Source organism: Branchiostoma lanceolatum, chromosome 11, assembly GCF_035083965.1.
Source record: "Branchiostoma lanceolatum isolate klBraLanc5 chromosome 11, klBraLanc5.hap2, whole genome shotgun sequence".
NCBI classification, from domain to species: Eukaryota; Metazoa; Chordata; class Leptocardii; order Amphioxiformes; family Branchiostomatidae; genus Branchiostoma; species Branchiostoma lanceolatum.
In genome coordinates, this window is record NC_089732.1 from 14,183,668 (window position 1) to 14,211,406 (window position 27,739).

General features: G+C 41.0%; 1 protein-coding gene across 1 annotated transcript; it reads right to left on the minus strand.

The window, feature by feature from the left end:
- Nucleotides 1–810: 810 nt before the first annotated feature.
- On the minus strand, nucleotides 811–25,949 carry LOC136444286 (receptor-type tyrosine-protein phosphatase S-like). The gene is made up of 33 exons (XM_066441799.1): nucleotides 25,685–25,949; nucleotides 21,451–22,137; nucleotides 20,561–21,229; nucleotides 20,182–20,319; nucleotides 19,398–19,691; nucleotides 18,814–19,107; nucleotides 18,208–18,504; nucleotides 17,845–18,092; nucleotides 17,298–17,367; nucleotides 17,042–17,157; nucleotides 16,365–16,575; nucleotides 15,787–15,892; nucleotides 15,413–15,568; nucleotides 14,866–15,070; nucleotides 14,642–14,684; nucleotides 14,225–14,330; nucleotides 13,541–13,692; nucleotides 10,506–10,657; nucleotides 10,068–10,158; nucleotides 9,433–9,509; nucleotides 9,284–9,320; nucleotides 8,778–8,875; nucleotides 8,180–8,299; nucleotides 7,648–7,799; nucleotides 6,952–7,087; nucleotides 6,165–6,314; nucleotides 5,356–5,449; nucleotides 4,578–4,654; nucleotides 3,806–3,940; nucleotides 3,179–3,304; nucleotides 2,117–2,268; nucleotides 1,864–1,999; nucleotides 811–1,686 (listed from the first exon to the last, which is right to left on the minus strand). Exons 1-33 carry the CDS (start codon nucleotides 25,752–25,754, stop codon nucleotides 1,612–1,614), a joined length of 5,670 nt encoding a protein of 1,889 aa, XP_066297896.1. The 5' UTR covers nucleotides 25,755–25,949; the 3' UTR covers nucleotides 811–1,611.
- Between the last annotated feature and the right edge of the window lie 1,790 nt (nucleotides 25,950–27,739).

Here is a 27,739-nt window from a genome sequence, read left to right on the forward strand (position 1 = left end):
CCGTGAATCGTCAGATTTCACTTGCTTTTGACAACAATTATGTTTTGTTAACACGCCGAGTTACTAGCGAAAACATTACATTATAGAGCTTTTGTCACACCAACACTGTAGCTAGACTTAACAACTGTAACAAGAGTACTTTGTTTCTTAGAAAATAATATTGAAATATATCATTATCACTCTAAAGCCAAGACAAAGAAGGAACTTGGTGATTTTATCACTAGCTAGCCTTTAATGAATCTTCAGATTTCACTTGCTTATGACAACAATAATGTCTTGTTAACACGCCGAGTTACAAACTAACGAAAACATTACATTATAAAGCTTTTGTCACACCAACACTGTAGCTAGACTAAACAACTGTAACAAGAGTACTTTGTTTCTTAGAAAACAATATTGAAATCTATCATTATAACTCTATGTAAGCTAAGACAAAGAAGGAAGGTGATCTCATCACTAGCTAGCCTTCAATAAATCTTCTGATTTCACTTGCTTATGACAACAATGATGTCTTGTTAACACGCCGAGTTACAAAATAACGAACACATTACATATAATAGAGCTTTTGTCACACAAACACTAATAATTATTTCAATTATTATCACTCTGTGTATCTCAATGTGCATCACACTATATACAGCAACAATGTCAATTATGTAAAATAGTGATCATTGGAATAAATCAGTATCAATACACTGCTATATCATGAACACACACTCCGCTAAAAGCAAGCGTTGACAGGTAATGGAATATTTTTTTCTCGTTCTATTTTTCCGGGCTTCCACGCTAACTGTTCAGCTATATTATATATCATATCATTTATGTTCACTTTTTGTATCTCAATGCGTATCACACTATATATAGCAACAACGTCATTTATATAAAATAGTGAATAAATCAGTCTCAATACACTGGTATCATGAACACACACTCCACTAAAAGCAAGCATTGACAGATAATAGAATATTTTTTCTCGTTCTATTTTCCCGGGCTTAAGCGCTTCTACGCTAACTGTTCATCTATATTATATATCATGAAGCATACAACGAGATATTCATATTCTCTGCAACATAATTAGCAATATTCTTGGATTTCATATTAACGTGGCACAAAATTTATGAGTGAGAAATATTTTATGTTGTATAAACTAATAGAAAAATTAAGAACAAGTATATGTATTGTATGAACACAGATAATGTTTCATTCTGACATACAACATATCATAACTTGTGCTATGTACATTCTAAACAATATTGTTAGTTAAAGTTAAAATCCTCCCACACAATTATTGATGTATAGGGCGGTGCCCATCTCCGTTTCATAGCCCTGGGCCACACTGTGGTGCAATCACTGTAGCAGGGGGCTAGTCCACTGGCAGTGAAGCGTGTTTAACTTCCATACTGTTTCAGAAGTATGTACCATTTTTATAAAGTCTTTGGTATGACTCAATGCGCGTCTTGTCCAGAGGTGTCCTACCTGGGGCTTGAAACCCAGTCCTTCTGGTCCAAGTAATTTGAACCAGATGTGGTGAGAGACAGAAGCGCAAACTACTACACTACAGGGACACCCCCAAACAAGATTGTACGATGTACTTTCTCCACAACCGAATATCTAGGCAAAGTTTGAGTAGTGGTCAAAACTGTCCAGATATTCCACCACGGCCTGATAGCAGAACTGGTACTGGTCCTGGAGAAATATAAAATTGAAATTTATCGAAAAAAGAAGTTCAAAGTTGCCCTGAGGACGTCGAGGCTTCCCAAACATCATTATATCATAGTTCATTGTTCAAGTGTAACCTTCAATACGGTGCATCCTTAAGAAAATGGTCGTAGGTCGATGTAGTAGATCAAAGTTATCACTTACGATAGTCTGCACCATGTGGGGCCGCTGCTGGCGGAGAGCCTTGACTGTCTGGAAGACGTCACAGTTTCCTTCTGTCTTCACCCGCTCCAGAACTGTGCTGATGGCACAGAACGTTCCCGTGCGGCCTGCACCGGAACTACAGACAAGAAAGAACGGTAGAATCGGCTGTAATTTAGCTACAAAGACGTTGCAAGTAGTTTTGTGTATATATGATGTTAGACGAATGGTACACAAATGAAGGACTGGTATTCACCTGCAGTGCACGGTGATTGGTCCGTTGCCAGACAGCTGTTGTTGCTTTTGAACCTGACCAATCAGGTCAATGATCCCGGCCGCGTTGTCAGGCACTCCGTACTGCGGCCAGCCGTGGAAGTGGAATTGGTGGATAGGGCGATTCTTTTCACCCTGAAGGGAATATAAAAAGTTTTAGTGCTACAGTAGAATCCAATCAATCGTTCGCAGGCATCAGTGGCTGATGCATGGCGGCTGCAGACATGCATAGGGCTCGCCAGGCTGGTCTTCTCTCGGCATAGACCCTCCAGTTGGTTCTGGTGATCCCCAGCCCCTGGAGCGTGTTGAAGATCTGGTCTTCCCATCTTCCTCTAGGTCGCTTCCATGACGGGTTGGGTTCCGTACAGTAGAATCCAGCTATTTGTATTACTGTTAATAGCATATTACGGTGATATGCATATAATTCTGAAAACCCAAACCATTTCCTATTCACTCCATTATAAATAAAATGGCATAATTCCATCAGCCATTTTCGCACACTCTTGCTATTTGCATAAAATAATGTCAATGGCAACAGGATTTCATGTCCGAGGGCTAATTGCAGGTAGATTGCAGAGATAGAAGAAGAAGAACTTTATTGCGCAACAATTGTAACTGGTACAATGTATGGCAATTTGTAGATACATAACAATCGACTATTTCTATAGGGACAAAAATACATGTGACAGTGAACTCTGCGATTGACAATGTTGTAACAGTAGACTACTTAATACTAGTGTTTGCTACATCTAAATAAGATGCGTTTGGCTTCTTTTCCGAAGGCAGTGGAAGACGAATTCGAAAAGCCCTAGTTTTTCCAGAATTTGTGGGTTCTGTGATTTTAGGAGGAAATTGGCTGTTTAATCGTCAGTGAATGTGTAAAACTTAGGGTATTTCGTGATGACTTCTTCGTTATTCTTCATCGTCAACAATCTGCAACACCACGCCTTAAAGTTTAATCTAAAAGAAACACATTTTCATTGAACCTACAAATACAAAGGTACTTCATGATAGTTAAAAAGAGACAAATTATGTCAATCTGTACCTTTCTGTCCTCCAATGAGAATGTGCGGTGTGTGAAGTCTCCAAACTCTCTCGTCTCGTCAAGCCTGACGGTCAGATCCCCAAATGTCTTTGACCCCTCCTCCGGCCAGTACCGTGCGCACGTACTCTGTAAATGACAACAGTAACGATAATGTTTTTTTGGCATTGGCGATTTTGCCCTTTTATTTCTGATGCAACGGCTTGTGTCAGTCTCTACATTTACTATGGCAATTCGTTTACTGAATATAACATAACGTGCAAAACAATAAATTGTCGGTACGGTATCCATTGCCACTCTTGGTATGTATAAGACAAATAAAGATAACGCATCTTTGTGTAATTTGCATTAATTCATGAATATGTGTAATTTGCATTTTGTATTTTTCGATAAATATGAGTCTTGATATTGATGTGCTTAGTCAAATTGATAACGGTAATTTTTCCATTCACTCGTCATATCTTCCATATTGAGTTCCGTACTTTTGCAATGGTTCGGAGATCTGTTGTACAGCATTTATAATACGGAGCACAATTTTGTTGACACAATTAATGTGTGGATCAATTGAGTAAGCTTGAAGACAATAGAATAACATCCATTCTTCACGGAGATTGATACGTGTGTGCTTACCCGTTCTTTCTCCTGTAGCTCGGTTAGCATGACGATAGAACAGGAGTTCCACTCCCACACCATCCTCCAGAAGTCCTCCACAGTCCGGTCCAGCGGGCCCTGCGTGGCGATGTACGCGTCCCTCTCGCGGTAGCCCTGCAAAGGTCATTTTTGATCGTATGTTTGTTTCTTTGTTTGAACCTTTCTTTATCTATGAGAAGATGAAACTGGTCTGCTCATGCGCAGTTTCCGCCGGAAGAAAGCGCATGTAACTCAGCCAACTTGAAACTTTAATAATATTTACACAGATTACAGATAGGCTGATAGCTATAGGAGTATTTCTGAATTTTTAGGCTTCTTTGATGACAATAACTGACGGTGAACCGAGAGGGACAAAACAGAAAAAGTCATCCCGATGCGACCGGCCAAAACTTTGGTGGGGAGGGGGGCGCATGACGCCACCAACTAATACTTGCAACCGCCACGGTGCTCTTTGTGTCTGGGTTGGGTTGTCACCGGCGGGCATTATAAATGATCTAGATCTTCCTCGTCGCAAACTTCCGCTGATCGTCTGGAGTTTGTGCAAAATTTTAAGCTCTGTCTATATATCTTTATACACCAAAAATGACGGATTTGTAAAAATTTTGTCCGTCATTAGCGACAAAATTCCGTTAAATGACGGGAGGTATGGCTACCCTGCGACGTCACAAAATCAAGATGGCGGCCACCACAGGTGCCAACGAATCCAACAAAGGTTTTGCTACGCAAACTTGACTTGTACAGTGGGACTTACGTCGATGAAGGAGGCGTTGATGTAGTCTGACCCCGTCACACCGGTCTTGTGCTGCAGGAAAACCCGGGATGTGTCGTCTGGAAACAACAGCAGCCAAGTAAGTCCACCTTTATATCATGACTGATAAAATCGTAGAGCTGAAGTACTACATCATGAATAGTTTACAAACGTTTTGTAAATCTTTCACTAACGTCTGAAACGTTCGACCTTTTGAAAGTACACTACATCTGAACGTCGCTATATTTATTTCAATTTCATCCACATATATTTTGTGAGTATCAGGCAAAAGGCACATAAATATAGACCGAGTAAAGACACAATATTAACATACATACATACATACAAAGTGGACAAAAGAAAAGTGAATGTAAACAATACAAGTTGGGGATCTATGAATTACAAGACTCTACCTGTCTAGTGAATAAAAGTGTAATGAAGATTTTATAGTTTTGTTGCTATAGATGGGAAGTCTAATCTGTTAAGCCCCCCTCTCACTGGACCCGCGGCACGACGGCGGCGTCGCTTCGTCCTAAACTGGATTTGCGTTACCCTTGACTTCATAATGGAAATGTTATTCAAAACGTACACGTATGATTAAAAGGACACCAAAACATACAGAGGTGAAAGAAAATTCGTTTTTTGTCGATGAAATTCGTTGAGTGCTTTGTCAATTCGATCGGCCTCAGGGACGCCAGCAGCGTGCCGCGGGCCCAGTGAGAGGGGGGCTTTAGTACGTAACTTATAGTTGAAAAGTGAAACATATTATGTTACTACTTACAAGGCAGGACCTGCAGCACCCTGTTCTTAGAGATGTTCTCGGGCAGGTTGCCGTTGCGCATGTTCGCCTTGTCGACTGGGACCCTCGTCAGTTTCTGTGTTAGAAATAACAAATAACAACGACGTCAATGTGATCACACTTGTTTGTTTGTTTGTTTGAACCTTTGTTTATTCAAAAAGCCAATGTCAAGTTTCTACACGCAACGAATTGGACAGAGAATGTGCTGAACCAGAAAGAGCAGTAGCATTTTGTGAAAGTGTTTCCGACCTGCTCCCACGAAGTGATTTGCCAAACAACATATAGTTCTGGAGCTTCAACAAAACAGTTAGCCGGGTCTTCAGACGATCCTTGTAACCGTGGACTGACTAGGCCTACCGGGGTTACATCTGGGGACGTCCCTGGAGGATTATCCTCATTAAGACAACAGGTCTACTATGTACAGGGAGGTATGCCGATGATGTAGCCTTAAAGTTTGAAATGGTGCAGACGATATAATTGATTCCAAAGAATAATAAAATAATACTTCTTTTAGTTGCAAATTCATGCCCGTAGGCTAATTGCAAGGGTACAGATCAGGGGAAAAGTGTCTATTCTATACATCTAACTAATTTTCTAGATACAGTAGTAGGGGCATGCTCCGGTGTGAGATGGTCTAAAACCTACAGTTCTATGACCGCACATGGGTTCTCCCTTAGTAATAGCCTTCGGCTAGTTGGGCAACCCTGGCATGTACATGCTGAACCAATAAATTAATAGATACATTACTGGGGAGTTGAAATTAAAAAAAAAAAAACACTGCATGAACTCACCTCATACTCAAGCTCCATTCCAGTCTTGTGTGAGTGCTGATCCTCGCGTTTGAGGTTCTGGAGATGGCGGTGGATTCCCGTCACCTCTATCTCCGTGTCTCCGTACAGATGCTGCTCCAGCAGGGCGCGGTAGATGAACACATACTGGGCCTAGGGAATCGACATCGGGAAAAATGACAGAAGATGACGGGGAAGAAATAAAAAGGAAGACCTACGTATCTCCAAATGGAGTACCAACGAATTCTGAAATTTCTCTTTTTTTTTACCAATTAAAGGCCGTGTCCTAATGTATCTTACCAATTGTGGATGTCAGGTCGCCCAATTTCTGTTGCGTGGCAAGATTTATTCCTTTTCAAGGTCTAATCTGAACACAAATAACGCTTCTAGCAGCCATGTTACTGGTCGGGCCCCAAAAACGGGACTATGGAAAACAGTCATAGAAACAGGTAGTATTAGTTCTATGTCAGGACAGTTCAAAACATCATAATCATGTTGATCAATTATTGTCAGACTGTGAACTGTTAATAGTGCTGGGGCATTTTATGACTGGTTTCCACAGTGACAGAATCGCGAATTTCTATCGGACTGATTTACATTGGGATGAGAATTCTTATCTATTGGTACTTCTCATTTTCTATATCAGCCGCCTATCACATGACTTGGAGTCAATCAGTTCATCAAGTTTGTAATACAAGATATTCAAGGTTCATCACGTGCACAATCAAACTACCATATTTTTATATATTTACTTTTAATTAGAATCCTAGATATTGTTGGGTGAACATACCTCAGCTTGCACCATCTGGCTGCGGCTCTGTCGCATCTTGGACACGTAACCGAACACGTCGACCTTCCCCTCTTCCGCCATCATCGCCAGCATGGCGTCCATGGTGATGAAAGTGCCGGTACGGCCGACACCAGCGCTGTGGAAAAATAGACAAATGTAGACAGTTGGTAAGGGTGCATCAATAAACACATGGCGTGTGATATGAGTGCATGAGAGAACGGCGATCCACAGCACGGAGTGTCATGTGCGTAACGAGAGAACAGAGTAGGATATTGGAGTTTTCTTTTTTCACAAAAAGTAACATCTCAGCTGCTGACGTTTCGGTGCCTGTCAGACACCTTCCTTGGAGTGAGACGCATTACTCCAGTCAGAAGCTCTGAGGAGTCTGACAGACACCGAAACGTCAGCAGGTGAGACTTACTGGTTGTGAAACCTCCAATATCCTATCTTCTAACAACCGTGGTGAAATTATTTTCAGGAGAGAATAGAGTATTTGCACCCATGTGATTACGACGTAAGTATTGTCCGCCATATTGGATGATTAACCCGGAAAGTAACTTGATAGATTTGAATATCTAAATGTAATTTTAGTCTTAGTCTTAACGCATGCCAGTATATGAGTCAGACTCGTCAAGGTTCAGCCAACAAATGTGGCTGCTGCGTCTTCAAGTCCAAACACCCACTTGGTCCACATACCTGCAGTGCACAACGATGGGGCGGTCACGTGACGTGATGGAGGTCATGACCTTCTGGTGGAACTTGAGTAACTCGGCGGGGTTCCTCGGGGCTCCGAAGTCGGGCCACCCCAAGAACTGGAACTGTGTAATCTTCCGTTGCTTTTCGTCCTTCTATCAAACAAAGACATTTATAGCTTTCAGATTTCGCAAATATGTAAAAATAGTATATCCTGTGATCGTACTATTTTCACAAATATGTGAAAATGGTACAAAAATGAGTGCATATTTTCACAAATATGTGTAACTGTAGTAAGAAGTAATCTCCAAGCAGATCTCCACGGTGCGCCAAAAATCGTATATGCTAGCCAGAGAAGCTCCAGTCAGCCAGAGAAGCTGGCTAGCATATACGATTTTTGGCGCACCGTGGAGATCTGCTTGGAGATTAGTAAGAAGAGGGTACAAGAATGAGTGCATCCTTAACAAGGAGCATTTAGAGCAACTTAGAACAGAAAGCAGCATTATCGTTATACATTCTGGTGGTGTATAGTTACCTTTGACACAAGAAAGACCCTGGTGACGTAGTAGACCATCGGGATCGTATCCGCCAAGGTCACAGTGATCTGGCCGTACACCTCCTCGCCGGAATCAGGCCAGTACTTGGTACATTTGGTCTGTTAAAGATAAAATCAAACATATGACAACTCTGTACATGATATAGTTTTACATGCAATAGATTAAGCAAAAGATGCTCATTGTCATTGTCAGACAGTAAGGTATGGCTAGCCAGATCAAAAACAGGAAACAAAATTGATTTTTTTACTACTTATACTTAGATCATTGTACTTGGTGCACTTGGTCTGTTGCAAGAAAGATCAAACATATGGCAACTCTGTACATGATATAGTTTTACATGATGATGATACGGTATGCAATAGATTAAGTGAAATATGCTCATTGTCAAACAATAAGGTATGGCTAGCCAGATCAAAAACAGATCACTACTTATACTTAGATCATTTCCTGTTAGCGAGAAAGCCTAAACAATAATTCAAAGAATGGCACCCTCGTCGAGCCAACTATGATCAAAATATGGATGATAATCATGACCGTTTTTAGACGTATGTGACTTAGGGAAGTCTTATGTCGTACCTTGCCCTTCTCCTCCAAGTTTGTAACCATCACGATGGCGGTAGATCCGGTCTCCCACATCATTCGCCAGAAGTCGTGAACAGTGTTTGGTTTCGGACCTGCAAAGCACAACATTGAAATGTGATTACCCCTGCAAATAAGTGGGGTCGCGTGGCGTAACGGAAGGATTTTCGACTCAGAACACAGGGGTCCCGAGTTCGAATCCCCTGACGCTACCGATCTTTGTGCCCTTGGGAAAAAGGCAGTTTGCACGACAGCCAAGTATAAAAAAAATGGGCACACAGTGTGTGTGGGTCACGACATCAGCAATAGCTGCCTGCGTCCCACGTGTATTGCACTGTTGCAATTCCAATAAAATAAAAATAGAATATGTTTTAGTAACGTCCATAACGTTGTGGTTGCAAATCAAAGATTGCGCTGACTCCCAGTCTAAGAAATCACACTCATGGATCGTGTTGAACATAGTTCAAATGTCTAGATAACCTTGAAAAAAAAAGTTTCCTCACCTTGAGCTGCTATAAACTTCTTATCCTCATTGTAGCCCTGCGAGGGTAATATGAATGATTGAATTGCATGTCAATCGAATATTTTTTTTAAGAGGCTGCAATTTTGTCAAAAGGTGTAATAGTTGTCTGTGATTCAATGATATACTTACATCAATGTAAGATGCGTGAATGTAGTCCGAGTCGGGCTCTCCCTCTATTGGAGTGAGCACCACTCTGGCATTGTCGTCTAACGGAAAATACAATATTGAAATGCATACTCATGTGACTTTAGAATAAGATGTACTATAAGTAATATGCCTTTAATGAATGAAGACCTTTATTGTACATTCGTGCCCCGAGAGGCTAGATACAGGTCGTCTAACGTTAACCTAACTAACATGTAAATGACATATACAGAGAAATATATACAGTACATAGTTTAAACATACATGGTAGACAAAAGTGATAAGCTAAGCTAATCCAGTAGAGTCAACTTCTTCTCGCTTCTTTGCACATGTGTAGATGTATGAACAGATCATGAAAAATACAAGGAACGTTAACTGCAATAGAATCGCATCTTGAAATATGTGCAAAAACAGTTGAGACTAACGAGTCTATAAAAAAGAAACGCATTAAGGGACCTTGGCTTGAAGTGGTGTTACAATTTCTGTATTCCTCTTTCTCAAGTTGTCTGGCTATTCACTGAGTCCCATTGTCCTTTAGCTGGTGAAAGTCGCACTAAGCTGACCAATATGTAGCCTTCGAGATTTTAAATTCTGATAAAGATAACAAAAGAGTATCTTACATGCGATCACGTTCTTGAACCTATTCTTCTCGCCGTTTGCTTTCTTTAAGTACGCCTTCGCATGTGCTATTCCGAGATCTCCTGGAAGCGCCTGGGATAAAGAATATGGTAATAAATGTTTGTTTAAAGTCCTTTGAATCAGATTGCACAAGAGAGCTACAGCGTACATAAAACATACGGCTTAATATGTACTTTTGCAACAAGTATATATTAAGGCAAAATCTAAGCGGAATTACCAAAGCAATGCCCCTATAGCCAATGGCTTTGCAAAGACAATACTAATGGAAAGTGTGATGATCATGACAGTCTGGTGCGTGAAATATTATTTGTACAAAGAGTTTCTTGGAACAATAAAGTATATAGTTGATTATATTTGAATTTAAACTATATAAGCCTGTGCTGAACAAACTTATATGTAAGTCAATTGCATTTAATCACCTTGTACTCCTCAGTGAACAGCTGATCGTCATTTGCATGTCTCCTGTCAAACTCCTGCTCCATACACTCGACTTGAATAGGCTGGCGGTAGTCTCGGACAGACACTGAGGCCGCTGTAGGTTTAGCAGTAGCCACTGCAGGCTTCTTAGGCTCTATTAGTTAAACAAAATGAAATACCATAAAGAACCATTTCTTTCATATGTTGGTAGGGTACTTAATGTAAATTAAGTTGATTATGCTTGACAGCCTACTAAATACGTCTATGATCCATGCGATAAGTTGCCGATTTACACTGCACGAAATGGCCTCGGATCCTGACGAATCCTGACGTATCCTGACGTGATCCGGAACCTAAGATCCGAAAGAATCCGAACGGATCCGGGGCCGTATATTTATCGGCAGGCTAATGGGCATCCAAGTATTGGGACTCAAGGTACCACTTGCATATTTGAGTTGTATAAGCACGTACAAGTACTTACACAAGTTTGGATGTGCATTAGCCTGCCGAGAAATATACGGCCCCGGATCCGTTCGAATTCTTCCGGATCTTAGGTTCCGGATCACGTCAGAATACTACAGGATACGTCAGGATCCGAGGCCATTTCGTGCATATCCCTAACATGTTTCTATAATGTAACCCATACACCTTTAACCGGGCATGATTATTCATTATTCCCCACATATAAAACGTTTTCACGTGACGTCATCGTTGTGTACAACGCCATGTTGGCGTCCCTATTTGAATTTCATTGAATCACAGCGCAAATGGTTTCGGACATTTAGAGAGTGCTTAAGCCTTCACAAATAACTATCATTGAATGTCTATAGCTTAAAGAAGAGAATACCAAAGGGTATTGACCTATGATCCATTGAAATGCAAATAGGGAGACCAACATGGCGGCCAGCACCTGTCTACTTCATTGGTATTGAAAAAACAAGAGCTTTTAAAAAAAGCTGGCGTTTCGGCTACGTTTATGAGTGTGAATTGTCTTTTCCCTTTACTTGAAGTAAAATCTGCCAGAGGAAGTCACTCAAGGGCTGTTCAGTCTATAAGAAAAATTGTCATTTTGGGAAATGAGTACTGTTTTAATAGAGAAAGGCAGATTGGGGAAAGCAATTTTGAAGTTACGTCACTTAACTTAAGTGCTTTTGAAAAAGCTGGTCTTGGCCTACAACTTGTACTTATTTGTAAAATGTATAATAGGCTCATTATAAAAGCTATAAATGTAATTATGTACATGGCACGTAATAAAACATAAAATTTGAAAAAGCACCATTGAATCATCAGCACTATGGTAATTAAGTGAAATAGAAGTTCATAACAGCTAAGGTTCTATCTAAAATGACTACCAAATGTCAAACAAATCAACAGCTACCTCATCCGTATTATTCTGGTTTCCGCATTTACAACATTTCTTCCTTATTTTCCTGGGTAATTTTGCTAAAATTCATGAAAATTCCCATAGTTTTGTGCCGAGGGGCGCCACTTTCCACGTCCGTGTTGTCTGAATGAAGTCGATACTGAACAATGGAGCATTTGCTACTGTAACAAAGAATTGCTGTTTTGCAAACAACATCAAGAGCCTCTGTTTACATCGGGGATAGAAATTTAGTGGCGAGTGTTTTGCAAGAATCATCTTACCGCGCATAGGAGCCGCTGCACGGTATTTTCCATTACAATGAACAGAAAAATTCGAATGCCGGGTTTGGAATCTATGAAGTCCTGTTCATAAGACAAAGGCCTTGTATATATTAAATGAATATTTAAAAATAACAAATATAAAATATTTCTTTATTTATTAATGAAAAAAAATGATATTCATAAATATGATATTGATAGATTAATATAATATCAATATATATTTTTGATATTCAATATCTAAAAAGAAAAAAAAAATCCATGCACGGACACGAACCCGGATCTTCTGGGTCCGAAGTGCTTCGCGTTGCCAGATCGGCCAAGCTGCGGTACGTAACTAGTCACTCTGGACGTAATGCTATAACCTCACTATATGGTATCATTTATGCCGATTTTTGGTCGTTTTCTTGACGAAATCATTTTTTTTCTTCTGCAATCTTGTGGAATAGATGTAATATGGTCATTTTTCAGGATATCAAAGTCCGAAACCACAATGCAATGATATTTCCGAACAGTTGTAGCAGTTACATGCGGTCGCCCTCCTGTGTCACATGCAAATCTAGCCTGCCTGCCTTTTCGTGCTCTCTTGCCATATAAGGCAACGGCTATACAAGGATTTGAGAACGTATTGCCATATAAGGTCTTATTGTGTGCGACACAGTGTTGAACCAAGCTTCCCTGGTTCCTGCCTGCAAGGTAAAAGCCAGGACAATGCGTTCCGGCGCGCATGCGCCGAAACGCAAAAAAAGCTCTATACTGGGGTTGCAGAAAATGACTTATTGATATCTAACATTATCAATTTTTTTCTTTCTATTAAACAACAGAAGAATACACAGGACACAGAGGTGATGCACTCTAGCATTAGCTGATATCAAACATCACATCTGAAAAGAGAAGTTTCAACTAACATACAATAACAGTAAATAACAACAATTGGTTGGTCCAATACAACAAGCAATATACGCAACTAACAAACAAAAATACAATCAATAAATATATAAGCACAGTCGTACTAATTACGTTTTAAAGCGTTCGCTCGTCACAATATAGGTCTGAGCCCAAATTTCACAATTGTAATCAAAAGTAACAAGGGATGAACCCCTTTAATAACAAATAAATGAGGGCTTGATCAGACAAACTGTCAAGTTCAAGGATGCGGGCTTATAGGTTCTGTATGTTACCGAACCCAAGTGTTTGCACTGCACGAAATGGTCTCGGATCCCGGCGGATACGTACAGGGATTTTTCTGTATTTTTGGCGGATACTGACAGATACAGGCGGATCCAACGTAACTAACGGATCCGACTAAATCCGCACGGGCTTTGGAATATTTCTGGAATCCCTGTACGTATCCGCCGGGATCCGAGGCCATTTCATGCAGTGTTGATGGTATTACCTGGTTTCCTTGGTATTATGGGTGGTTTGGCATGATCTGGATCCTGGTCTGGGGCCAGGTTTTCCAGCTGAGCAAGGTTGTCGACACCGCCAGATGTGGATGATGTTGATCCACACATAGAATCTCTCTTCTTATTAAACAGACCCTTTCTCCTTTTAAGACACAAGATGATATAGACAATGTTATATTCTTAAACCCTTAAGCTGCCAGTCCCGACTTAATTAGGGATACAGAAATATGCCTTGTGTGCTGGACCCGATTATAACCGGGATAGGGTATTCCCCAGAACAAAACAGCTTTGCGTGCGTGTAGCGCGCGAAGCCGGGAAGTTAGGGGAGTTAGTGCCGCCGGGTGTTTCGCGTGTTTCGTGAGGGAGGTCAGGGGTCAAACATTTTTGATTTTTACTTGGCTAAAAAACCTGGCAGCTTAAGGGTTAAATGATGAATACATCATTCTAAATCAAATATGTTCATTTATATTTACAATGCGTTATTTTGTTTCTTTGCTATAACTGTTCCCTACCTCTCAAAGCTGATTACTTTTGACGTAGAAGGTTACATTTTCCGCTGCCTTTGTATATTTCTCTGTTTATTGTACTGCAATGGACCTTGTGGTTTTATTATCTTGATTCAATCTGTCATACACATTTGTTATTATGTTGTAAGCATCGATGTTTGGCCTTACCTTGCAACGATGATCCCTGCTATTATGGCTGCAACAGCAACCACACCCACGATAGCTCCGACCACCGGACCAACGCTTCCCGGTCCATCATCAGGACCGGCAGATCCTATTAAAGTTAATATTTAGTCTTCTTAAAATCAATTTTTGTGTGCAGTGTAAAGTCTTAGAATTTCTCACAGCATGAAATACACACACATCTCTACACATCTACATAATAAAACCATTTGATGATAATGATGATTGTGTATTTGGTGGTCTGGTGTGTGAATAAATATGCTGTTGGAAATTCTAACGAGTTTACGAAGTAAGGATATAACTACGATGTACGATAATGATACGTATACAACTATTTAGTTACGTCACTAACGTTTATGATATTATTTCCAGGTATGTTGTAAATGATTATTTTTCTCCTACCTTCCGTTTTCTGGGGTGGGGTGAATTCACTCGAGGTGAACGTCTAAAAACAATAACAGGAGAAATCATTATTCATCAATCAATCTGTATCTTTTAATTCTAATTTATAGCAATTAGTAAGCACACCTTATCAATATCGTCTAATGTATATGCAAATCATTCCTTTTCATAAAAACGCCAGTCTTATACACGAAGTATTTGACAAACTGTAGTGGATAACTTACATCTGACCCCGCAGATGTAGTCTGTCTCTTCTTTATTCCGTTTCCACACACACTGAATGCCCGGACTGTTACTGTGTACGCAGTGTTTGGCTTCAGTGGCTTGTTGTGGACATTGTCGTCTGGGTGACCGGTTGGTCCGATCGTGCAGCAGCCATTGTCACAAGCTTGCCCGTTACCAACAGTTATAGAGCTGGTAAATTCCGCACTGCAAGGAAAAGGTTTCGGAATTTTAGTAATCAAAAATAACCAATATCAGTTGATATCAGGCAATGATGACAACAAGAGAGAAAAAGTAGAAAAAAGGCTCGACAAAAAGCAACCTACAATTTTCACTCTCTCCAACCTCTAGACTTCTACTTATTGTATAACTAACTCCATGCTTGTTCTTTATTCTGTATGTTTGAAATATGTTCGTGTGATATGTTTACGTCATATGTATATATTCATTTCTGAACCCTCGACCTATGGACTAAGTGAATATAAGGCGCCCTGGTTCAATTGCAACATACCACAGTAAATAAACAACTAGATGATGAAAAAAGTGTACCTTGAGAATGCATCTGCAACATACGGTAGATCGCGACCTCCCAAGGCAGCGTTGACATCATTGCTGGTCAATACTGTCGCTTCCCTGAGTCCGATGTTCCTCAGGTCGTCAAGGGTTTCATCAACTTTCATGGGCACCACGATGATCTGGTAGCAACTGAAGTAACGAATAAGTATTATAGAAGCACATTCAGTTCTTTTTTTGTTGGAAAAATAATTGATACCTATTGCATTTTTATTTGGACTGTATTAAGTGATCGCAAGTCAAATATTAATCGTTCATTTTCAAACATTTCTTTTCTTAATCAAAGGCTTATTTTAAAAATCTATTTTACACATTTAAGTACTTGTAAATGTTTTAAGAGGGAGTCTTACCAGATGGGACCATTCTCCGATGACGCTCTCTGGATGTCCATCTTGAATGATGACGATGTGATCTCATCTTGTGGAATATCAGGAATCGGAGGCGGAGGAGGTGGTGCTGAGGAAGAGAAAGCGAAAAAAAACAACTCATTCATATGAAATAACTCCCATTTCGTAAGAAGAATAAGTAAGCACTAATTGAGTGATATTCAGCATTTATTTTTTGCTAACTAAAGGTGTGTTTATCAGTAATTTGAACGTTTCAGCTGCTCTTGAATAGCAATTATATCTACGGAGGGGCGTGGACCTCCAATCGCAGAGTGATTCATTATCACTAAGTTCAGCATCGCAACCTCGCTAAATAGCTTCAACGAAAGTTACTAGATAAACGTAAAGTAAATTACCATGTAAAAGTAAGAAAAGTATCCTACTCACATCTGCCTAGTGATGTTATAATGCTTTGATGCACTGATGAATATACAATGACTTATGCGTTGAGGGCATGCGTGTTTTAATGAGATGCTATATGCTGCGTAAATATTCCTAGATAAAATGTTCGAAATGTGTAACAAATCGTAAAATGACCCTACCTGTGGCAGGGTTGATACAAACGAATTCCAGTTCATCTGAAGGCCAGCCTTCGTGACAAGTTGCGGCGGAGACCTTGATGCTGAGTTTCTTGTTCGGACCAACCTCCTTTGTTATGGCCATCGTGTCCATCACTGTGTCACTCGTAACACTTTCTATTTCATTAACGTTGAAGTCGTCGGGCACTTGGTTCCACGTCCATCGGTAGTGTATCTGTTATGAAACACAATATTAGTGTTATCACTCCGGGAAGGAGGATGACCTCCTTCTGGGAGTATTGGAAATGCCTTTGTTTGCGCGTTCTCAACTTTTATCGTCAATGCAATATCGTAATTGCACCCCTTTAATTAATGGTATGTGCCACTGCCCTGCCATAGAGACCATGCTATAAATCCTTCCGCTTGGTTAGAATACTTCAGGCAGATACTGGATATATATCTTCCCTACTTGTTTTAGTTTTTTTAGTAATTCACTTTGAAAGACCTGCCCGGTGCAATGGAGGATAGGGAGGGATTGAGAAAAATGGCCATGAGCACCCTCGAGACCGTCACGACCAGATGATATGAGTAATTCACACCATACCATATTCCTGTAGCTTCCCATAATCACAGACAGGTATTGATAAGAAGCAAAAATCAAAAGGTTATCAATTAAGACTGTGGATTTGATCATGAATCACCTTGTACTTTGTAAGATCGCCATTTGTTACTGCAGGTGCATCCCAGGTGATGTTGCAGCTGACAGCGGATGCATTAATTACTCGGACAGCATTTACATCCATCGGAGGGCCTGGGCCTGAAGTAGACAGTGAAGAAAGTATTAGTTTTACGACTTGTGAGAATTGTAGGTGTCAGTGACTTGTTAATCATGTAAAGCATGATATAAATCTTTGTTACTATGAATTGTTTGATGAAGAGATTTTTATATTTACTTACATCCATCAGCGGTATCAATGGTTTCTTGTTGACTTTCTGCCCCGGTGAAAAGTGAATTGTAAGCAGCCACCTGTAATATTAAAGGAAGCCCTCGTGATTCCGAATGTCAGTTAATCATTGACAAGTACACAGATCTGATTCACGGGGTACAGCTAGCTACATCATCAAAATGGTCCTTCAGAAAAGTTGGTGTACAATCTATCAAGTAATCTAGTCTATAGTATTATGCATATGAGGCAACGTATCTTAGGGTCATCTGAAGGCAAAAACCTTCCCTATGTCTTCAAATTAAGTCGAGGTATAGGGAGCACAGTTGTGGAATTGCGTAAATATGCAATGTATCAAGATATACAATCGCAAAACACACAATTGTCGTAGACATTTGATAGCATGGCGACGACATTGGCTTCAGACGATCCTGGAGCACCCTAAAGGATGCTAGTAGAGGAATGTGTGGACGACCTACTGCCGCTTGCTGCTTGGCTGCCGCCATCATGATGGCGTTGTTGCACCCATTGTCTTACAGAACAGAAAAAAGCAAACATACCGTCACAGTATATTTTGAGTTCGGGTCAAGGTTGTCAAGTTGTCCAGTTGGGCCATCTGTCGTTGTGGTTTGCTGCTCACCACCCATGTCGCCACGAACGTAGTAAATGCGGTATCCCATGACATCTCCGTTGTCTCCCTCTGGTGCAGCCCATGCCACTGTCAGGGTGGCTTTATCCGCCACGTCGCCGGACACGCATGCGCAGTTTCGAACGTTTGTGACTTCAACGTCCGATGGTGCATTTGGAACTGAAAGAAAGGAAGGCAACATTGAGCCAAAGATATCAAAGGCGCATTTAAAACACCATAAGCAATTTTCGATTCTATTGTCCAAAAGAAATAACTGAAAATTGAATAAACTTACTGGGTTGAATCACGATTGTCTTCTCTTCTCTTTCGCCATCCCCTGCGGATGTCACTCCCCAAACTTGGACGAGGTAGGTACTGCCAGCTGTTACGCCATTTATTACATGCATGGTCTGGTTGCCGGAGGTCGTCTCTGGGGCTCCCATAGAAGCTCCGCTGACCGCGTACGCAACTTTATAGTGTAGGATTATTCCCTTGGGTCGTTCCGGATCAGGGGAATCCCAGGTCAGTGTTATTTGTATCTGTGAACCTGACACTGTTCCTACTTCTTGAAGGTCTCGAACTTTTCCGGGAGCTGAAAACGAAGTATTGGTTATTGAAAGTATCTGTCCACTTTTGCTAGCAGGAGGACATTCATATCTTCGCGTTATTGTTTAATATTATTTTCTGCTCTGCATTGTCTTGTTCAAAGTATTTTGTAAGGATAAACGATATCCAAAACAGAAAATGTCTACTTTTCTTTGGATAGTTCTATGTATTTTTGAGATGTCACCGAAGACATCATTGCTTCTCAATATGTGTAACTGTAGCCTCATTTTTGAAAGTCTATGTTTGTGTCTAAGTATAAAATAACATTTAAATGGGAAAATATTAAAGCACTTACTTGATTCTGAAGTCTGTACATTGACAGTCTCAGACAGGTCGCTGAAACCCAGGTTGTTTCCCGCGGATATCGTTATGCTGTATACTGTGAATGGGTGTAGTCCTGTGATTGCGTAGTCATTGAGACTACCTGTGAGAAGGACTGGTGTCCATGCAGCACCTTGGGCCGCTTCCCGATACTGTATCTCAACTTGTGTGATCAGAAGATTTCCGATGTAAGGGAAGGTCCACGTAACCGCAATGGATGTAGGTGTTGTGGTTAGGCCGCTGTCGATCATGGGAGGATCTGGTCTCTCTATAGAGAAGATCATAATTCTGTTAGGTTGTTTGAACCAACAACAATGAATATATATTACAATTATATTTACAACAGCGAAATAGAGACAGAGATGCTTGTACCGTAGGGCAACGGTGTTCTAATAAATGTCACTGAAAAGGCTACGTCAGGAAAATGACGAGAACATGATTGCAAAGAGTAAGCATTCCTTTTAAAGAAAATAAGAACATGATTTTACATTACTCATTTTCCGCGAGCCCACAAAGAATGGAATTATGTCAATCATCAATAATATAATTAACAATTACCATGGACTGTCAATGAGAGCTTTGCAATTTCAAATCCTCCGATGTTAGCGGCAATGCAGCTGTAAGCGCCGTTGTCACCACGATTCACAGCATTTATGGAAAAGATGCTGTTTGTATACTGAACGCCTGACTCCGTCTCTGTTGTACTTATAGCTGTTAGCTGGTCCCTGCCGTGCCACCACGTGATGGTCGGAAGAGGATCTCCTGCTGCTTTGCAGGTCCAGGTAAGGAGTTCCCCTGCATTTATGGTTTGGTCTGCTGGAGTCGGCTGAACTAACTGTGGAGGGACTGATGCTGAAAAAAAAAGAATGTCATTAAAATCACAAAACAACAACATAATGGGATGTTTGATTCAGATTTACTATGTATGATTGCATTTTGGTCTGCACTGGGACATACAATTGATCTACAACGTGAGAGTAGTATTTACTAGTTTGTTTGTTTGAACCTTCGTTTATTCATGATAAGCTCAAATCAGCACACAGGCCACTTTAACGTATTGGTTAAAATCGGCTATAGCAGAATGAAGTGCTGCATGATAAAACGCTTGACGGCTGCTGAAAGTGTCGATGTTAGTTTGAAACACAATCAACTTAAACAGTCTAGTGCACTTACTTGCAAGAGCAACTATTCATCTTTTATCATGGCCTTTCTTATCATTTAAGACACTATCTTTGATGTGGCTTCTTAGTTCTAATTATATAAAACATTCATGTGCGTAGGCAATGCTGAAGCAGGTGTGCAGGTATGTTCTTATTGCTAGCAGTGTTGCAAGAACGCCTACCTGTCTGACAGTCGCTTCCCGCCCATCCGTCTGCACATCCGCCTAAGCACGCACCGGTCACGTGGTTACAGTAGGCGTTTCCGTTCAGACAGTGACATGTTCCGGTGCAGGGCGAACCAAACGTTCCCTCTGTACAGACTTGGTAAAATAAGATACGATAACATCACGTAACCACTATATTAGCGTATTCTGGAAACATGTATTTGAAAGTTAGATAATACATTCGAAAATCACAGGGTAGTTTTTTTTTTCTTCAACAGAGTAATTATAGGATACAAGTACACAACATTAGCGAAACCGTAGAATAACAGTCGTTTCCTTTTTTTCGAAACATGTACAACAAAGAAAAACTAATAATAGAAAAATGGAAAACAATTACCTGGAAAACTATCCGGCCTTATTTTCAGTGATGCTGTCTTCAATGAATAAGCGTAACCTCTCCATCTTTCCCAGTTCACACCCTCTGCACTAGCTGAGTTGTTGTACTCTCCGTTCAGGAGTGCGTACCCACAGCTGGCTGGGTACCACCATCCACCTCCACTGTATCTACTTGCACAATTTGTGTTCACATTTGGGTCATTGTCGTTGTCTGAAGTCGTAAACTTTAAACCGTTTATGCTAAAACGGCTACCACCGCTGGTGAGACTGTCTCCGGCATCACTTGAGACTGAGTAGCCGCTGATGCTGACCACATATTCTCCAGTTGAATCTCCAAGACTAAAGCTGCTGTACGTCGCGTACCTAGACTGTCCCTCCCAATCTTCCAAATCTACACGCAAAGTGTACGTTTTCTGTCCCGTGATTTGGTTTTGTTTGTTCAGTCCAAGCCAGTGTTCTCCTTCGAGGTTTCCAAAACCTGCCTCGTAGGCTGCCCAGTTCTTGGCGAAGTCCACGGACCCGTCCTGTCGGCGTTGAAACATGGTCCACCCGCCGCCTGAGTTGCTCATGTCGCAGTACACAAAGGCGCGAGGATCGCTGACGGCGTTGACTCCGCTTTCTATGATCCCGTCTTGGTACAGGTCAGCACAGTCCTGGGGCGCGTCAGAACCTGATTTAAAAAAAGAATGGTGTCATAGTATCCATTTCTGACAGTGCCATTTTCGTGTATCATTTATTTGAATATGCTCCAATGATAAAACGACTATAATTTTGACTGCATTAGACTCCTGGTGGGTATGACTAAGCAAAATCTAAAGAATTAATGTCTTCCTTGTTCCATTCAAGACTCATGATGTCATTTAACACTGTCAATAGAATGCATTTTCTTACCTGTGAAGCCAGCAGGCCTGATCATGATGGTTGTTTTCTTCAAGAAGTAGCTTGTTCCTCCCCATCCCACCCAAACGACACCCTGTGATCCACCACAAGAGACCGAACTCTGGTGACAGGCATACCGTCCGTTTAGGAACGTTAGTCCACAACTCGCAGGGTACCACCATCCGCCTTTGCTGAATGAAGACGCACAGTTCGCCCTATTTGCGTCATTGTCACGATCTATCGTAGAAAACATTCTTCCGCTTATATTGTGTCGACCGTTATTGTCATTGTTAGTGAGACTGTCCCCTGCGTCGCCAACGTAACCAGAGATGGTCGCCACATAATTACCGGTCGAATCTCCGACTGAAAATGCGCCGTAGCGCGCGTACCTCCTTTCACCATCAAAATCTTCAAGCTCAATCTGGAGCATGTTACTCTTTGCCGTTGTCAATGTGTGAATCTTGTCCAGTCCCAACCAAAACTCTCCTCCCAGATCGCCGAAACCTTCTTGGTATTCTTCCCAAGTCTTGGCGAAGTCCAATGATCCGTCCTGGCGGCGCTGAAGAACTGTCCAGCCGCCGCCAAGGAAGCTCATGTCACAGTAGACCTGGTACGGACTGGGCTCGCCGACTGTGTACGTGCCGCTCTGACGGGTCCCGGTGGCGAACAGGTCCGCACAGTCCTGCGGCGGGATTGTGCCTGTAACGGATGAAACGAAAAGTGTCAGAAAAAGAACTTCGCCCCTAAGGCGTCATCAAAAAATCAGGACCTGACCTTTAAAGTTACACTTGAAGCCATGAACCTTCATGCGTTTTATGTGATACTTCCTTCTTAAAGGTACGAATAGTCTTCTTGTGCCATGGATTCATACGTTTAAATGCTCTACAATTGACGATGTTGCAAAAGCACACCGCCCCTGACGTGTCGCCAAAAATAATAACATGATCTTTAACGTTATACTTAAAGGCATACATAATGCATTGTATTTATAATTTCCCTCCCGAACGGACGTATAGTCTGCTTGGCATGGATTCAAACGGATTACGAACTCCGGTGCGGCCAAAAACTCAGAACTTGACCTCTAACGTTATACTTGAAACCCTACACCTTTACGCATTGTATTTCATATGAAAAGGAAAGAATACTCTACTTGACATGGATTTCCACGGATCTCAGTAACGTTATAGTTGATTATACCCCCTCCCCCCCCAAATCGGACGAATAGTCTTTTTGACATGGATTTACACGGATTAAGTACTCCTGTGGTGTACCCCCTCCCCCAAACCTGACCTCTAACTCTAATACTTGAAACTCTATACCTTTACTCGTTGTATTTCATATTTATGCCATCGCAGAATAAAGCCTAGTCTACTTGACATGGATTTACACGGATTAAGTGCTGCGCCACTGTGGTGTCGCCGAAAACTCATTTGTATTTCAAACTCTCCCTCCCAAAAAGGAACGAAAAGCCTACTTGACTGTCAATTTACGGCATATCTTCGCATGTATTCCATGGACTTCAATAGTGAATAGATTGAAAACCACATTCCCGCAGTCCAAACGATATGACGAAGTAACAAAGACACATTCAACCCCTAAATTAGGTATAGGGTTCTGTTTCCCCACAGTGTGTTTATCAAAAAGAATAGAGAAGGTCATATACTACATGGGCGAGACGACAACAATACAAGCACAGGATGTAGGTAGGCATTACTAAGAACAGAAACGTGCATGAATGACGTTGAATTTCCGAGTATTGACATGGAAACCTTGACAACAAAACATAGTCTCCACCATCAAAACCCATAGACCATAGATTTATAAGACCAGTAAAACTTGAACGCATTGCTTTTCAAAATGTTTCAAAGTTTAATTGAATGGCTGCCATAAAAGAAAGTGTGTACGGACATAACAAGTTGAACAATGAGACTGTGTGTACTTTACAAACACCCACGTCTGTCAGCCGTAACTGTTACAATAGAATCACGCCGTTTTAGTACAGACGTTGTTCTGACTATTGGCACTGCCGTTGGACGGAAATGAGTACCTTGAAGAGACAAATGACAAAGTAGAAAGCCAGACAAAAACACCTCAAAAACCAACCCCTCCTCTGCTTGGAGAGTAGAAAATTGGGGGAGGGGGGTAGATTACAACAAGTCATAATGCACTATACTGTATCATACATGTCGTGGTTTTTGTTGTACAGTTGTTGCTGCTGGTATCAATGTTTTGTTAAAGAAAAAAAAATTAACCATCCTCAGTCTTATCAACTCTACCGTATGCATGAAAATGTCTCGTTGCAATCACGTGTCTGTGACGTAACTTACAATAAGGGCGCTCCATGAAAATGTTTAAAGTCATTACACTACGTGATACAATCCAGGCCTGATACAATCCATGATTTACTCAATTGTTTTTTCTTCCACTCCAACGTGCTTATTAGTGACCTAAGACTACTAAGTCTACGACAGTATCAAGATATTTACATGCATGTGCTGCGGCGTTTCTTGCAAATACTAGGTTGTTTATAGGGGAGGCGATTAACAGGTTAAAACCACTTTCACAATCAGCATTTTTGTCGTGAACGCAGCATGCATAATTGATGAAAGGCTATTATTCACGCTGAATGGCAGGGTGTTTCATCAGTGTTGGGGGTTTCGGGGGGAAGATTATAAACGTTTTAAAATCATATTTGAGTGATTCTAACCCTCCTTGCTGCGTTTTTGAGCCGTCCCTTTAAACGTTGGAGCTCAACAAAAGAGCAAAGAAGTCTTTCTCCTAATCCCCTTCTTGCAGTGTTTTGGAACCGTCCCTTTTATCGTTGGAGCTCAACAAAAGAACTTATCAAGGAAGTGTTCCTATTGATCCCCTTCTCGACTCACTATACCAATTCAGTAAACTTCGGAACAAGGAAACGATCGTGTTACACTTTTGTAAGGCTGGCTCCGATGGCTGAATAATTACATGAAGCCAAGCGTACGTTACTATGAGAGGCCACGCACGTACGGCTTCGATTTCTGGCTAGAAATCCAAGTAAAGCCACTTAAAAACGTCTTTCTTCACTCCGCTCAGGTGTAAATGGGTACCTATCTTTGGTTAGGGAGGTAAAAGGCGGTGGAAGGAGAGAGATGGGCTGACCGTCTTCCAATACCGTGCCTAAAGCACGGTTGATTGCAACTCACTGCCCCCGCGATCGAAGGCTACGGGACCTTTATTATCTTACCTTACTAATAACAACATTTCTCAATCATCACAACGTAATATTCTTTGGCTCCCAATGTCCTTGCACGGAAGGCATGCCTAAGTAAGATTTCAACGACTCTTGTTGCCAACCATGACCGTTCGACTGTGACCATACAGCTGTGACCATGACTAAAGGGGACAAGGCAAATCAACTATACCACCGCCACATGTTTTAACCTTGAAGTACCAATATAAGCAATTTTCTTCGGGGCATACAGTTCTTCGCTAAGTACAACGGTGCCACGGACGCAGTATCATGAAAAGCAGAAACAATTCCATACCTGCTGATTCGATTTTTTTAGAATAAAATACCCCCCTTCTACACGCACGCACACACACACACACACACACCACACACACACCACACACACACACACACAGACAAACACACTAACGCTAACACAGGCACACACACAGACACACACACACACTAACGCTAACACACACACACACACACACACACACACACACACACACACACACACACACACATGGTACAAGTGTAGAATGCTTTCACAGCATTTCGATGTCATGCATACTACCAGGATATGTCGTCATTCAAGGATTGGAAATTCTCAGAAACCGAACTTTATTCGTACACAGTTTGATCGCAGATGATACCTTGCATGTTCATAAAGTCATTTCCAACACAAATTCAAAAGAGCCGACGAAGTTTTACATGTAAGCCTTGTAACACTTTGCAAGCAAAATACATGGACACTTACTTAACCCTACATACATATACACATATACCACTAGGTAACATACTAAGCCAACTTTAGCGATGTATTCGGCTGGCCTTACTGTCTTAAATGTGACATACTTTACATAAAAACATCAAAACATTTTAGTAATGTGTACAAGCAACACATACCGCCTTCTTGTTCATTTCAGTGTGACATTGTTCTAATGGTTTACCGTAACACGCCACAAGGCCACTGAACAAGCTTGGTGACCTAAGCACTAGCTGTAAGAACTTTGCGGTGAGAAAATGTCTTCTTACCTTCGACACCGGCGATTAGACCGAGCCAGGCGACACAAAGCAGCGGGACTACTCGTTCTTTCCACCCCATTCTTCCTTTCACGGCCCCGGGGAGTCCAAGAGTAGTTTCCCCTCCTCAGAACACTTCAAGATCACGACAAAGAAGTAGAAGACTTCCCGCTAAAAGTGCGTGTTCGTCGTGACAAGTGTAAAATCCTCCCGCAGGCGAACAACTTCCTCATTCTACTTCCTCAAACGCCATCAGTGCCTAATAAGGTCAAGGGTGACACGGGGGGGGGGGGGTCTATGACCCATTCTACTGCACATTTTTAAGTTACAAGTGACGAAATAGCTTCTAGTTTACACATGATATACAATAATTATGAAATAGAGAAAAACAATGAATATAAATATAATTTTGTAGGGATATTTTGGTACACCGCCCAATCGGCGTGCTTGAAAAGGGGCTCTATGTCGCTCAACTGGTTTTGAAAAGGTTCGGAGTATCACTTTCATAGTCGGGTCGGTGTCCCTTTGTGCCGGGCGTGGCTCGTGTTACATGCATGACGTCACCCACTCAACAGGTCCCTTGGGTACAGTAATCTCCAAGCAGATGTAGGGATTGGTTACGCGTTTTACACTTGTTTTGAAATGTTTCTTTTTCCAAGAATAAGGTACATGCGGAATAAAAACATAGGGATGTGTCCATAATTAAGATAGTATAACTATCGTCGTTCTGCAATAGTCTATTCTATTGGACATAGCATTCTGTCCGAGCTATAAATTGCATTACAATATATTTGTTCAGACATCTTTTCGATGCAACTGTTGAGACTCTGCACTATCTTCCTTGCCAAGAACAAATAATACAAGAGTATTGACTATTGTTTGGCAATGATATGCGAGGGAGTGGGCCAAGGGTAAAAGGTTAGAAGTGACAATGCTCGATGAGCAAAGTTTTAGAATATACTTTTATGTATTTGAAACTTTGATCTATGATATTTATGTTGGTGAGGCAATATCACTTGCCACTCCTATGACTTAATGTCACAAATACAGTTCTTACCTCTGCCATGCCTGCCAAAATACGCTGGGTTACTGCAGTCTCAAAGTAATCGAACATAACAGCAGCACCACCATGGACAATGGAGCTGATGCCGATCGAGGCCAAGAAAACCCTGAAATTGTAGCATTAGTTTGAGTGATTCATAAAACATACAAATGTAGATTATAAACGTTTTCGTCTTGACAAAATGGATGTAAATCAAAGCCATTGTAATATAAGACTAAAGCTATCATAGTATAGGACTTTCGTTTTCTTTTTTGCAATTAACCGTAACCATTTAAAACAAAGCACCAAATGTACGTAAATCAAATTTTTGTATTTTGTCAACAGTAAGAAGTTGAAAAAAAAAGAACACACCTAGTAGCTGAATATCGGTAGGCCAGGTAACCCCCAATGAAACTTGAAGGCAGCATACCAATGTAGACTGAACTCAGTATAACACCAACTTGAAACTGGCTGTACTGTGACTATTGTAAAAAATAAAAACACTAGCTAGCATTCTTTGTTACAGAAGCTAAATAAAATATTTTTGATAAAGTTGCAGTTTGCTAATGGTGATAATAAAGAATGAGTGTTTACGTTCATCATCGCAAGAGAATGATAATGTTAAATGTAATCATGTTGATCGTCTTACCTTAGAGACATTGGTGAGTGTATTGTTACCGGGCGGCTTCTGTAGCTCCACCAGCACAACTGATATGCTGGATCTTCCTGCGTACTGTAATAGAATTCTGGTGAAGAGTAGAACACACAGCAATTTGCTGGACGTAGTTATGGTTTCCATCGCATTGACTTCTGTCATGCTGTTTGTGCTCTGTAAAAAAAAGATCACATTCTTATTAAGGTTTGAGATGTTCTTAAAGATTGTTTCTAGGGTCAAATGATATCTAAATATATATACAGCATGATACCAATGGTACTGTTAGCAGTATGCTATATCATCATGAGGTAATTTTCCTTAGTCCCAAACAGTAGAGTACAAAGTTTAAGTGAATCCGATGGCAATCAAC

What these genes read in the sequence shown, in the direction of transcription:
- LOC136444286 (XM_066441799.1), bottom strand. Translation starts at nt 25,754, where the DNA reads ATGGGGTGGAAAGAACGAGTAGTCCCGCTGCTTTGTGTCGCCTGGCTC. An exon ending in GCAGGGATCATCGTTGCAAG is followed by an intron (nt 13,693 to 14,224) that starts GTAAGGCCAAAC and finishes GTGTCTTAAAAG; the next exon opens with GAGAAAGGGTCTGTTTAATA. An exon ending in TCTCATTGGAGGACAGAAAG is followed by an intron (nt 2,269 to 3,178) that starts GTACAGATTGAC and finishes TATTCCCTTCAG; the next exon opens with GGTGAAAAGAATCGCCCTAT.